This window comes from Brachionichthys hirsutus, unplaced genomic scaffold (assembly GCF_040956055.1).
Source record: "Brachionichthys hirsutus isolate HB-005 unplaced genomic scaffold, CSIRO-AGI_Bhir_v1 contig_796, whole genome shotgun sequence".
Lineage (NCBI taxonomy): Eukaryota > Metazoa > Chordata > Actinopteri > Lophiiformes > Brachionichthyidae > Brachionichthys > Brachionichthys hirsutus.
In genome coordinates, this window is record NW_027180331.1 from 63,568 (window position 1) to 78,605 (window position 15,038).

The 15,038-nt window shown below is 37.8% G+C and overlaps 1 protein-coding gene across 1 annotated transcript in view; it reads left to right on the forward strand.

The window, feature by feature from the left end:
• LOC137912988 (protein eyes shut homolog) overlaps positions 1 to 15,038 on the forward strand; it is a 113,658-nt gene that overhangs the window by 47,666 nt on the left and 50,954 nt on the right. The window contains exons 24-32 of the mRNA XM_068757121.1: positions 1,598 to 1,694; positions 2,101 to 2,208; positions 3,281 to 3,426; positions 7,739 to 7,910; positions 8,273 to 8,351; positions 8,681 to 8,880; positions 12,000 to 12,124; positions 12,569 to 12,693; positions 13,168 to 13,375. Coding sequence (XP_068613222.1) covers positions 1,598 to 1,694; positions 2,101 to 2,208; positions 3,281 to 3,426; positions 7,739 to 7,910; positions 8,273 to 8,351; positions 8,681 to 8,880; positions 12,000 to 12,124; positions 12,569 to 12,693; positions 13,168 to 13,375 — 1,260 coding nt within the window. The remainder of the gene's footprint in view (positions 1 to 1,597; positions 1,695 to 2,100; positions 2,209 to 3,280; positions 3,427 to 7,738; positions 7,911 to 8,272; positions 8,352 to 8,680; positions 8,881 to 11,999; positions 12,125 to 12,568; positions 12,694 to 13,167; positions 13,376 to 15,038) is intronic.

Sequence of the window (15,038 nt, forward strand, 5' to 3'; positions counted from 1 at the left end):
AGTCCCGGGGGTGCTCCACCATAGCTTTGACTGACAGGCTAGCATTGGAAACCTGTGCTGTCCCATAATTCATCAGATGCTTTGTACTCGCTGTGGTCTCGTGGTTTTCTCTCATCCTAACTCATTCTTGAAGAGCGTAGATATATGGAGCTGTCAGTGTTGCTGTCCTTTTTTTATGAACATCAGTCTGCTATATTTATTTATTTAAAGAGTATTTATTCCAAATGTTTTTTTCTTCTTCTTTCAAATATAATGTTGCTGATTTAAAATGCACTATGATGATTGCTAATAGAGTTTTTTTTTTCACTTTATAATTAACAGTAATCAATCCCATTATACTGAATAGCAAACCAGAAATAATGTCTTACAAATTCTGCATGCCAAATGTTGGTCTTTTTACCATATGTTATTGTTATTTTATTCATAATAGCATAAATTGAATGTCCTGAAATAAAAAAATAAAAAGAAAATAGTACTGTAAAATGCCTCACCATAAAAGTATACTATTCATTCCTTTTTCCTGAAATTTTCTTGCCATGTTCTTCACCATGTTTTTGGACTTCACCATATGGAGAATTATATGTAATCCTGTACCTGTCAAAGCATTTCAGGGTGTCAGGTAAAGACATCCTGAGCATGTCTCTAAATACATTTCTAGACCAGATGACATAATTGTCTCAGTCTGAGTGATAATGGAGATGAGATTACAAAGCGAAAAAGCAAATGGTGGAGAGGATGGTATTGTTTTGCATGAGGTATGAACATATGTATGTATTTTTCCTTCATTCGCTGACTTGTTCTCGCTCTCTCTCTCTCTCTCTCTATCTATCTATCTATCTATGTCTCTTTCTCTCTCTCTCATTAGCACGCTCAACCTCAATTATTTGACCTAAATATTCAGCATTGCATTTTCAAAATGGGAGTTTCACATTTCGATTCAGACCACATGAGTTAAGATAGACGGTTTTCATCATAGTAAATCTTAGTGGTCCTTTTTTTTGCTCCTATGTAATGATGGAATCATAATTTCATTGTTTTATCAATTCATTAATGATTTCTTTAGGAAAGAAAACCGGGGGGGATTTGGTTTCATTTGTTCAGCAAAAATACATTTTGTGATCCAAACATCAAAGGAATATCTCCTTCGGCCACAACATTGCAAGCTCCCTGACTGTGTTCAAAAGTACAACAAAAAAACATCTGTGATGATCTTCTTAGTCATCATGCCCCTCCACCCCCTAATGAAAAGGGCAAAAGACCTCTTGGGCCTCCCCCTCTTACCCTAGGTTAACAAGACGTCCCCCTGCTTGCTGGCTTTCTCTCACGCACAAAACGATGGTCCACACACACATACATCTCCCAAACCTCAAACCACCAACCCTCAGACCAATCTGTCCATGACACTAAAGTATTATTAGACTTACACACTCTCTAAGGAGAAACAGTAAGTGCTGAGAGCAGGAAGATGAGATATGCTACAGGGGCTCCTATAGTTCCATTAAAACGGCATTCACTGGGGCCTTTGTTATCACCGGCCCTGACGTTTTCAGGATGGAGTGGGGCTTGCTGATCCGTGACCATCTCATCTATCTTTTAGGATTTGAAGGAAGTTGGTGTGAAATTGACACCGATGAGTGCCGTTCAAATCCATGCCAGAACCAGGGCCACTGTGTAGACCAGGTCAACAATTACAGGTAAGCATTATTACCCATAACAAGGTTTTCATTTATTGGGAATCAACTAAAAGCCAGGCTTTGTAGTGATGGATTTTAAACATGAACAAATATAAGTGTTGATGCCAGTAACTATTTTTGCAGAGTTTCAGGGCATAAAACTGTATTTCCGATTACCCTGAGGTAATGTCCTTTTTTTATTTTTTATCTTTAGGTTTTGTGATGCACTACTTCCAATATGAATGTGGTCTAATTGTAAAATTGTCTTACATTTTGGGCTGTTGACATGGAGGCTTTGGTTTTATTCAGACAAGCCCACCTGCATATAGTCATGCTAAATGTGTGATTTATTCCACTACATTTCAAATGATTTTTTTTTTTGCCTATCTGAGGTAAAATACTAACATTTATGAGTCTTCTTTTCCAGCTGTCATTGCAACTTGGGCTTTGCTGGCTCTCACTGTGAGGAAGACATCAACGAGTGCGCCTCGAGCCCTTGCCGCAACACTGGCCTTTGTCAAGACCTTGTGAACAAGTGAGCACCTTAAATGCAATGTGCATTTAAAAATCATTACATATCAGTAACAAACAGGCTAAATTAACTTGCTGGATTTTGATGTGAAAGCTGATGCACACAAGGACACGGTGTTCTTCAAAGTGTTCCAGTTTATATAGCAGAGCTGTCTTCATCCTTGACACACATAAGCTGCTATTCTAAAGACAGAGAGCGAATTCAGCAGGAACGCATCATGTATCTAGATTGGGCTCTACTCCACCGGTGCTTCTCGCTGCTGTGCTTAATGGGAGCCCCGGGGTTTCCAGGCTTAGTCCGACAGATGGATAGAGAAGTCCCAGGGCCAATTTGAGTCCTAAATGGTTTGTCTCCAGTTTGTCTCCCGTCGTGATTTCCCCTCCCATGTGACCTGGCCTTGCTCGGAGCGCGCTCCCTGATCGCACAACCTAGGGAGTTCACATCAGGTGTGTTTTAACCTCACTGTCCAACGCAAGCACCGTCCACGGCGCTATCGCCATCTCCCTGACCCAACAAACCGAAGTCCATCCACACTGGGGCAAAATTTAGTATCCCTTTTTTTAACACTATGAAAAAAATGTGATCCCAGAGCGGTCCACCCTGTCGAGTTCACATGATTATGCAGCTCTTTTGTGCCGTACGACAGTAAATGCCATTTAATATGTTACAGAAAATTCATATGATGTAACTGGATTACCATTGAAAAAGATGTCGTTTAGATTCAGCACAGGGGCCTCTAATGACATTTGATGTGTCATCATCTCACCCGAGAGCAAGATAACCATCTCCTCTGCTGGGGATATTAGACTTGAGTAAACTGCTTTACTGCATATTATGGGCTGTGCTTTTCAGTAATATATGTTCAGACATTGTTGAAATGAACTTACCGGTAAATAGAGGGAGGCTTCATTAACGTTGTCTGGGTGTTTTGAGAGAAGAGCTGTCACTAGTTTAAGGTCATAAGTTAAGGTTTGAAAGTTTTTCCTCCAAGTGACTGAACTATAGCCGTTTGCTACCATAATTATGACTCTGCTCAGCATTGCATTCATTTACTAATAAATGACGTCCTCCTTAGGTTCCACTGCTTTTGTCCCCCTGGTTATTTTGGAACACTGTGCGACCTGGATGTGAACGAGTGTGACGTTTCACCTTGCCGACATGAGGGCATCTGTGTCAACACACCCGGGGGCTTCAAGTGTGTCTGTCGCCCTGGATTCACAGGTAGCTCCTTTGCCCTTAGGTGACACGAAGATCAATACTGAGGTCTACAAAGCTTATCGTAACCCCGATGGCCACCGGGGCAACAGACACAGATCTGGTTCAATCTAATAAAAAAACTAATCACAATGCCTGCTTTTAATTGGCCCAGCTGCCTCGGGAAGATAGAGTGCCTGCCTTTCAGTAAAGCCTGCAGGAGATAAATCCATGTTGCAATATCTGATCTAAACATCACAGTGTCTGCTAGTTTCATTTATTTTATTTCATTATGCTCTTTAGTCTCAGAATGCCATCGTTGTTTTACTTCACTTCATTTTTGCCTTGATATTTTAGCCTATGTGTGTGTGAGAGAATCCAAAGCCGATTCCTGTCAGGTACTGGGAAGATTAATTCCATTTGTCTTCCAGAGTGGATCATCAATTTATCCTTCCCCAGTTGAGAGAGAGAGTGTGTGTGTGTGTGTGTGGGGGGGGGGGGTCTCTGAGGTATTGCTACTCTGGAGAGCCGAACCTGACACGCGTGGCCCAATTCCCACAGAAGCAGCTTTTATTATTAGGCCTACACACTGCATAGTATAAGTCATTACTTTTCCTGTTGCTCAAATCAGAGGAAACGGGGTTTCCCAAGAGGCCGAGCGGCTAGAGGATACTTTGGATTGACTCAACCCAGTGAGAACTCAAACAAAGTATTTGATCTAGCAGCACGAGCCAAGTAACAGCAATGAAAATGTTCACAAAAAAAACACGAATGAGTTCATAGAGATATTGTTATTTCTTGGAACTCCTACTTAGTCCTAATCCTTTCTACATTTTACATTTTTGGATGATTTATCAGATCGGATTTTTGCAGACGGATTGGAATGGAATTGACTGAAATTTCATTCTGTGCCGATTGCATGACGCCCCATCTCTGCTATCACTTAAGTACGTGGTGTGTCGCCTGATGGTATTGTCATATTTGTGTTGACCATCAAATAGTTGTATTTATTTATTTATTTATTTTTTGCTCATATTCAACATGCCAACATCAATTCTGACTGGCGCAGCTTGGAGCTGTTTGCTAATACGTCAGTCCAGCGCTCTATCTGCGTACTTTCATGGATGTGATTAAGGTATAATGAACTGAAATTGCATTTCCTCTTTACTTTGGTTGATGGTCAGTCATTCCACATGCATTTCTGCTCCTTCAGTAAATCTTGTGGTTCTAACAGCAGCTAATTAATTACCTGATGGAATTCTTTTTATGGTTTAGTGTATGATTTGGAGGGGATTAATGACTGGAATGAAATATTCTTCTATCCATTGCTGATCACTGCTGACAGTGATAAAATGTGGGGGCCCCTGTACAGGTTGTCAGTTCAGATATTTATAATTAAGTGTTCAATCCTCATAAATTGACTAGAACATTTTCTTACATTGGAATTAACTATTATTTGCAAAAGGGACCAGAGACAAACTAGAAACTATGTTTTAAAGTGGACCCCAATGAGATGAAAGGTTCATTTGTGGACATCTATATGCCACTAAATCTAGAAAACTACATATTTTGGGGAGGGGTTTTTTTCCTCCAGGAAGATTTTTTAGCTTTTAAAAAAATGATTGAATATTTTTTTCCACGCATTTGTGACACCTTTACTGATTTTTATCATTATTATTGTTTTGCATTATTATTTGTTTTGCGAAGGTTGCCCCACTTTCTGAGAAAACATTAAGGTAGCGCTCATGCTTTTATTTCACAGTGCTGTTATCTTCTAAGGATGCCAGCTGTCAGTATGAGTCACCTGTTTAATAGCTTGCTTTTAGTTAACCTTATGTGTTATTCTGGTTTACTTTTATACAAAGCATCAGTGTTTTGTCACATTTTAACATTTTAAAGGATGCAGCATCTTGAAGTTACCTTGCCATGATCTTAGCTGTCTGATCTTTATTTAGATCATTGTGTCTAAAAGGATCTTGAATTCCAATAATGTGTTATCTGTAAGTAAACATTGTGTTCAATAATGAGGTGAGAATTCATTTCAGGGAAATGATTAATGGGCAATCTTGTTTATATAAATCACGTTTTAAGCACACAATTCGTCACCTTCTCTTGTCTCTACTTCACCCATCATTAAGGAGTGTGTTCCCCTGAGTGATGGTACAGTGCAATCAGCACATTGTTGCTGCTTCCTCAGTCAGCACATTGGATCGTGATGCTCTGACTTGTGTAGCGTTGTCTGGCTTCACTAAATTCAGTCTTTTCCTGAGTGAAGTTGATGAATTGCATTTGTTCCCAGCAGAGATGTTGGAGGAGTTATGCTTATATATTGTAAAATGAACTACGTGGCATGTTTAATTTACTATTTCTATCAATGGAAGAGAGGTTCTGTAATATTATGATTAAATTGTACGTGATTTTTGGGCTTCTCATTTTTCTCAGAAAAATCTATTTGTGCAATTACGAAAGGGTTTCTCACAATTTCAGATTTAATTTCCTCTGCACAGTAATGCAGTATATATATTCATTTTCTCAACTAGTTCTAATTACAAGTATGGTAATTAGTTGTCCATCTTGGTATAAGAATCTTTAAGTTATTTTAGGACCCTGTTGTCCAGTAAATGTTAACTATATAATCCCATGTCTCATGTTCATACCTCAAGAGGATGTATAATTGGAGCAGTGCCATAAAATGTATTCATTAAAATTTCTGTTACTTTTTTTTGCTGTATAATATTTATTATTGCATAATAATTTTATTATTGCTGTGTTTAAAGGAGTTTTTTTTGTTTAGCAGCCAGAAATTAAATGACACCCTTGCAGTATGAGTTTTGTTTTTATTATCTTTTTTGTCCAACTGAAATTCTCTGTTTTGACCAAGTGTAAAGTTGCATACAATGCAGAATGTTTATTATACAACCCCATGTTGCGCATCAGTGTTTTACAGAGTACTGATTTGTTGACAAACAGACACTGAATCTTAAAAATTCAGTTGTCTGGTATTGCTTTCACAAATTGAACTCTCTCATCTTTTTTCATTTCTTCTGTCATTCCTATTTCTGATAGCTTTGCATTATTAATCAATACCATCAACTCTCTGAATGAAGGCGACATACTTGGGGAATCTTCAGACTGAATACAGATGAAGGACAGTGACACTACCAGTTGTTCTTCAGATAATTCACATGTTCCTTTTTAGTCAGCACATTGTGTGCAGGACAGCTTCTATTGAATGTGCCTTCACGGGGATGTATTCATAACTGTAAGAACATACAGTGTGTCAATTAGTTAAATGCTGCACATTGATTTAATTTAAATGTGGGATATTATAACCTCAATTCCCCAAAGAAACATGATTCTAATAATATCAGATCATTGATCTTTGTCATTTCATTCTGAATTTATTTCCAGCTGGGACAGGTGGCATTCTATTTTAAATTATGTTGTACATAGGGACCCATTTGTTTCTGATTAGCCGGTAGCTGCTCTTCTGTCATTGGAGATGTGTATGTTTTCAGTATGAGCTGCATTAACCGTCAGTTACGTGATTGCTATCTGTCCTCTATAAACAAAATACTGTTTGTAGAAAAGCAAGGGTTAGAACTTGGTGGGATGATATTTCTGCTTTGTGCTTTGATTCTGTTGCTGTTTACTGGAAGTTGGATGCTGATGATGATGATGAATATATTTATTAGATAGAACGTTAGAGTACAAGTTAGTTAAAGTTGATAATTAAAGTTTAATTCTAGTGAGAAATGAAAGGATGTTCCTCCATGTAATTATTAATAAAGTGTAAACACAAAATCATAAAGTTAAGTTAAAGCCATTTAGGAATTGTTTTCCCTAAAAGTATGCAGCGCTTGTTTTCATTAATATAAACATAATAAATGAGCATGAAGTAACTTGAGTTAAAAACTCCAGCTCCAGAACCTAGAAATCCTATAATGCAGTACCAGTCATGTCTAATCAGCACATTCCTGTTTACCATCGCCGTCAGCCTGTGATCACTTTATATCAAAGGCTACTGAAGAGACCAGTCGAGGAAAACATGTCAGGCTGGTGAGGCTACTTCTAGTGGACAGTGAGTTCTTAAGGGACTTAAACCATTTGTTTGTTTGTTTACTTTACATTTAGACTGACAATCATACTGTATGATGAATTATGTACAAATCTGCAATTACTATGCTAGGTTGTTGCATTGATATTTTGAGGTGAGAAACTACACAAACAGAGGAATCAATGCAATGCCTCATTTGATCTAGCACTGAACTACAAAAAAAACTCTCTAACTAAGATTTAAAACATATATTGTCTTACTAAAACTTTCTTAATTTTCTAGGCCAATTGTGTGATGTCGGCATTGATGAGTGTCTTTCAAACCCCTGCCAAAATGGTGGCAGATGTATTGACGCGCCAAATCAATACCATTGTTTGTGCCCTGACGGCTTCGCTGGGTTCCACTGTGAAACGAACATTGATGAATGCACGTCAGCGCATTGTCTTCATGGGAGGTACTGATTTGTGTTGCCATTTGAAACAGAAACACTGCAAATGACAGAGAAATAGCAAGGAATTATTTTTAATTACACTCCTTGCCAGCGCAGTGAGAGGAGACATAAGTGACGAGTCGTAAGGAGCTAATGTGATGCACTTGCAGGTTTTCCCAGTGGTCTCCAAATTATAGTCATTAATTCTGTTGAAGGGGAAATAGTCATTCATTCCAAAGGCTGTCTCTACCCCTCTCTCACAGGACTCTGCATGAACTACACAGCAAAAGAGCTTCATATATTTATAGATCAATCAATGTTCGTAGTTTCATTAAGTAGTGTAATTTTAATGAATAATGTTAATTCCTTGTCGTTGGCCCTCGCAGCTGTAAAGACGGAATATATTCCTATTCCTGTCTTTGTGAACTTGGATGGACCGGCAGCAGATGTGAAACAAACATTGATGTGAGTTGAATTTAATTTATAGACCTACTAGCCTTTGGTATCACTAACTTTATTGAGTGTTCTGCAACATGTCAGTTGAACTACCAGCATCATGTAAGCAGCATTGTACAAATACCCGATTAAAATAAATTGCTAGTGCCTAATTGATTTAAGCCAAAAACACTGAGCTTACAGGCTCTCTGTGAACATTTACAGGTAGTTCAATAAATAATGAGTTTCTCTGCTGTTTTATCAGAAGAAAAAAAATCCTTCTGAACTTTTTTTTATTTTTTTATTTGATGGTTGTATCTACCAAAGTATTAATGATTTTAATGTTTTTCCTTTCACAGGACTGTGCTTCCAGCCCCTGTTTGAATGGGGGGTCGTGTGTGGATCTGATCAATAAACATGCATGCCTCTGTCAGGAGGGTTACACGGGGAAAACTTGTGATGTTGATATAGATGTATGCAAAGATGTCGCTTTTAATTACTCGCTGTGTTTCAATGGAGCCACCTGTGTCGATGGAGGAGGGTCACACTTTACATGCAGGTGAGGTGACCAACTTTAATAATAAACAATAGGAACAAGGCCTATTGATTGTTTGCTAAACCCTGACTTTCCAGGTTTCTATCCTAGATTTGCATCCACAGCAAGGCAGGTCAAGCAAACTTCGAATTTCTCCGCATACACTGGGAGTGAGCAGAGGACTTGTTTTAAAGCTTGGCCATCAGAGGCATAACGGTGATTTTGAAGTAATTCCAGACTCCTGATGAGATTTATTGTCCGAGTCTTAATTGGATGTGAGCTGTTTAAGTGCCACTCTTACATCATGGTAATGTAAAATCTATTCATTAGCCAAAACATTTGCAGGATTGAACCTGACAATTAAGGAATAAAGTTAGACTTATTGTAAACAAAAAGTTGTATTATATATGTAGCGTTAAAGTTGTAAAGCAAACTCTCAGTTGTCAGCATGATTCAACAAACCCTGCTTTAGTGCAGGAATGTATAGTTTCACATAAGTTTAGTAAATGGTCAAAGTCCAAATAGCGTTGGATTCTCGTTCATAGCTCATACATTGAAATCTAATTATGCATCCTCCCCTACTCTATTCCATGTTATGTATCTTCTCTGGCTGGCTAAGCATGCGTGCATGCTGTCTCTCATATGGGCCGCGGTGGCAGTCCTCCAGGATGGTCACAAGTGAATCATTACTTTTTAATTGCTGACACACTTTCCCTTGAGTGATGAAGTGTATCTGAATACAAGGTGTATGTAGTAAGAGTGTGCAGATTTGACACAGCAGCTCCCTGGATGCCTCACTTTTAATTACATTGCCTAACCTTGAGCTGAAGCGCTGCTGCTCAGTGACATGATTTAATGTATCCAAGACTAGCATGACTCCAAACAGGTTGGTGCACTTTACAGTACTAACACACAGGATGGTATACTGCTTCGGCTCACAGTATTTTATGATGTTTACTTCATTGTACACTCATTTATGTTAAAAAATACAGAAAGACACCACAGAGAAAATCAAAAATAAACTTAAATACTCACATTTTACATCCTTTAGTATCCCTCATATCTGCAATAAGATGATTGTGCATTGTGTGCTTTTTGCAGGATTTGGACGTCAAATGTGATTTACTGTTATAGCTGTGCATTATTTATTTTGGCTTCATTTCAATTCTGTTCTCTGTCTTTTGGGGGGATGGAGTTGAGGTTTATTTAACTACCGGTAATTGGAATTCAAGTTATGGATAGCAAGTGAGCATTTATTACTGCATTGATTTATTGTGTTATTTGTAGACACGAAAGAAGCATTGGACACCATCAGAAAAGAGATGTACACATTTATACAGATTTAGCTCTTCTGTTGTCTCTGCAGCATTTGTTGAACTATTTATCAGCTCAGATTCTGGCTAACAGCAGGTTCCAATGTGGTGTTTGGCCACCGTGACTTTAAAATCAAATCCAAAAAGGTTTTTTTTTTATGCTATTTCCACATCCTTTTTTCCCCCACACTTGAATGAAGCGATGATCAGTCTAGTACACTGACTAATGGCACATGAAATAAAATCAGTCATGCAACAGCTTCTTGGCAAGACCACATTTACAAAACATGAAATGCATTCTTGTTTTATCTTCATGTTCTATCTGAAGTGTACCCATTCAATTCTGCACCTGTTCAGCAAATGAACTCCAAAACGCTCCACTCTATATTATGGTGGTCAGACAAAAGGTTAGGCATTAAACCTATTGCCCATTTTCAGCTGTTGTGCTGCATGATTAAAGCAATTGTACCACATGGGCTTCAGCAAAGCTGATATTCTTAGAGAGGAGTGTTAAACCTCATGAATATAGTTTATAAGCTCTCACTGAAACACCGAATCTGCAGCATTTCTTTCTGGGGGTTTTTCTGCTTGTGTCACCTTTTCTAAAGTCAAAGATCCCCAGATATATTACATTAGTTTGAAGTATGGTTAATGTGAATTGGAAATCCATGCGAGCCATTGCCCCCACCCTCCCTTGGCCTCAGGTAGATTTGATGCATGAAAAGGCTCATTGTCCATCTGCAAAATGACTGCGCTTCTCCAAAAATTCAAGCCAGTAGGGCTGACATCTGCAACAATGAAGTGGGACTTCCCTTTGCTCTAGGTGTAGCTCATCCTAAGCAAATTTCCATGACAGAGATCCATTACCATTACAACTGTTGGTTTTATGCACTGCTAAATTAATCAATTATGTTTCATCTCCCCCTTCGGATACGGTCTCTAATTCTAAGTTTGTGATCTATAAACATAAGTGAGACTTTTCTGCAGTGAGTTCTTTTTATAATGTTCTGGATGCTGCACCAGGTTTTCAAGTAATGAATCCGCAATAATGACCAGAGGCAATATTGTTTAGTCCACTTCTTATCAACCAGGGCCTTTACCTTGAGAGAGCATCATCTGTTTGTGGAGAGCATTCTTGCTGCTCAGAATTGAATTATTTATATTGCTAAAGAAAATGTATGTGCTATAAATTCAACACTGATTTGGTCAAATTTCCCACATAGACATTATAAGAACTTTAAATGGAATAATAAATTGCTGCCTTTTTGCCAATTTGAACCTATTGATGTCCGGGTGGCCATAAAGATGTATATTTTATGTGTATAAAAAAAAGAAATATTTATATCACAGGTCTTTACTGATGAGTGGAATTACACTTTTGTTCAGCTGTGATATTGTGCATATACCGGTTCAGGTATGCTTTCAACTAATAGATGCAATAATAAAGATTTCATTCTTAATGTTTTAAGTATAAGCAAATGTTAGCAGTCTGTGAGACAAGTTATTTTCACATGCTGTAGCCCCACGTTACAATACCCAGGAGTACAGTATAGTAATACACCACAAACCTTCCAGTAAACCACTCTTTATGTTATTGCAAGTTTATCTAATTTTACCACTGCATCTCTCAAGATTCCATAAATTGTCTGTTTTTAATAATAGACCTTGTAAAAAGAAGCAACAAATAACCAAAAGGAAGCGGAAGCTGCACCTTTAGATAAATAATGAAAACAAGCAGTTTTCACAGATGCAGCGTCTCAGACTCATGGGATGGAAGTGACAGCTCTGTGAGACAGGCTCACAGATTTAAAGTATGATATGTTTCTTTAGCTGTCCACCAGGCTTCATGGGGGGTTTCTGCGAAGTGGATGTGAACGAATGCTGCTCAGCACCCTGCCACAATGGTGCCATTTGCCAAGATCTTATTAATAGCTACTTCTGCCACTGCAGGACCGGTGAGTGTCCCCGTTTCATTTTAAAATGACTCAGCTGCCGAAACATTGTATTTTCCTTTTTAAGTCCCCTTACAAGAATCCTTTGTGGCTCATGAACATGAGCACAAAGACCAGATGTGGAACGAGTTGTCATCTAAAACGTGGTAATACATGAATGGAAAGTGTCATCCAAGTGTACAATAATGCCCACATATAATTTGTGCATCAAAGTAATGCAAAAGTCCTCCGTTGTTCTCCAGGAATAAATTTGTATCCATACAGTACTAAAAAAAAAAAGACAGTGGCATCTTGCTCCTTAGCGAAAGCTGTTTCTTGTCTTGTATGTGTGTGAACCCAAGAAGAAGCAAATCAATGTAGGAGAATCTGATTGATATTCACTTCAGAGGGTGGCAGTGGGAGAGCCTGGGCTCACCACGGCGCTCTGTGGGCTTTTGTTTCTGGCAGGTTGGACAGGCCTTCACTGTGAGGATGACATTAATGAGTGCCTTCCACAGCCCTGCAACCAGGGGATGTGCATTCAGAACGATCCAGGCTATGGCTACACCTGCTTCTGTCGTGCTGGATTTGTGGTGAGGCTCCCCCCACCTTACATCCCATATTTTACTATTATTATTATTTTTTATTAACCTTTACCCTATTGCATACTCACCCTGCTGTTCTCTCTTGGGATTCATTTATTAAACTGTTGTACATTTTCTTTAATGCATGATATGATTATTTTTTCCGTCTAATTATAAAGCAGGTAAATCTGATTTATCCTAGTAATTATAGGCTTACATGATATTTTAACAAAAGCTTTATATACAAAATGACTTCCTCAAACCACGACATAGGGTGTGATTATTATATGTTTCAAATTTAGGATTTTCACATAATCATCAGTGTTATTTTACATGGTCCCTACAAATATGGAAGCAAACATATTATTTAATTTTACAATTGCCCTGTCTTTATCTTTTTTTTTATAGCTGCTATAAATTATTATATTATTTGCTAATGTGGCAATGCAACATGCATTTTTTATTTATTTTTTCCATGTCAAGGGGAAAAATTGTGAACACAACTATGATGACTGTCTGCTGAGTCCTTGCCCGGAAGCATTTTCTTGCAAAGATGGCATCAACAAGGTCAGCTGCCTGCCTCCTGTTACTGATGCTGTCCCCTTTGCTGCTGCTGTGAAGAACATCACTCGTGGCTTCATATCCAAATTGTCAAAATTCAGTTTGGCACAAACAGCTGAAAAATCCACAGGTACACTAACATAATGTCCTTTTTTTTCTCTCTCTCTCTCTCTCTGTAATGAAACATCTTAAATTTTAAGGGTATAGGTACATGAAATCTGAACAATAATCTGAAGCATCAATATTTTATGTTGAAATGATCTGGAAGCAATTTTCCTACAGACAAAAACTGTATAGTAACTATTTTACAATGATACTTTAAGTATGTGTGATAAATTGTGATACTACACTGTAATTCTCAAACACACTAAAAAAACAACTTTAAAAATGCTTTACATGTAAATCTTCCACAATTTACTGCAAATATACAGTTATACTTTATTATTAGTGGTAATAATAACACAAACTGAGATTAATATCTATATTTTTATGGCCATTTGAGTTTGAGAGACTTGTTAAATTGTATGAAAGTTTGATATGAAATGATTGGGATTTCATCCATTTTTCGCGATCACATTATTTTCTAATTCTATCGACTCCATCGACCTACCGTCTACTGGTGGCATGCATTGTGCTAAAGCAACATGCTGACCAGACTACAGCGGGTAGAGGGAGTTGTTGGAGTAGCCATATGCTGTTGCATCGATTTTGCATTTCCGGCTGACTTTAAGGTCAAGAGTATTTAAGACATATTTAAATACTATTATGTATCTCCCATGTTTTAGTAGTCTGTCCATGCTGATTAAGGCGAATGAAGACCACATTCATTTTAAAATAATACACAATAATAATGTATTTATATAGTTTCCTCTCACTGGCAAGGAGTGTAATAATATATTATTATATATATATATTTCCAGCTCCCACATTGTGTACTTCCTGGCAATACAAATGTATTTGATGACCTCTGCCCAGAGGGATGACAGCGAAACATATTTCACACAATACATATTTACTGCAGGCGAACCATCTTTATTCATCTTCCTTAACCCATTAATCATCTCATGACCCCTCTATTTCTGTTGTGACCCTTTGAAGGTAGTCCGACTACTCTGATTGTATATGCAGAATATAAACCAGCGCCAACCCACAGCAAAGTTTAACAGTAAAATGCTGCTCATTTACCACGTCATCAGCATGTCAGTGTATTTACATTGCTAAATTCAGTTTTTGAATTTAAATGCATCTCTGTCTTATTGATAAAGATATGCACTACTTCTAAGGCTGCAAAGTTTATTTGACTTGGTTCAAATTAGATGTGTTTTACTTGTCTGGTATTATATTAATTTAATGTTGACCTTCTTGTGTGCGGAAGGCCTTAAGATCCAAGTGATAATGATTTATGTTTATATATACTGTGAAACACAGACTCGAGGCTTCTGTAGAGGTAATTATTTTGATGGACAATTATTTCGCTGCCAAGAATAACACCTGTTATCTTTATAATTGAACAGATGAAAGATGGCAGCGCATCAACTTAGATTAGCGTCTCTCAATCAAGTCATAGCTGCCAATACACTGCCATAACTTCCATTAACATTATGTGAGCAGGGAAATTACACAAAAAGTTTACTATTGATATGCCATTAAACCAATCAATTTGTGTTGAATGCATTTTTATCTTTTTTGGACAAATTATAACGATACCCTTCCCTTATCTTTCCCACCAAATGTTTTTACTGCACAAGTTTGCTAGTTTTGAAGGAGAGACTTTTGCTGAGCCCTCAAATTTG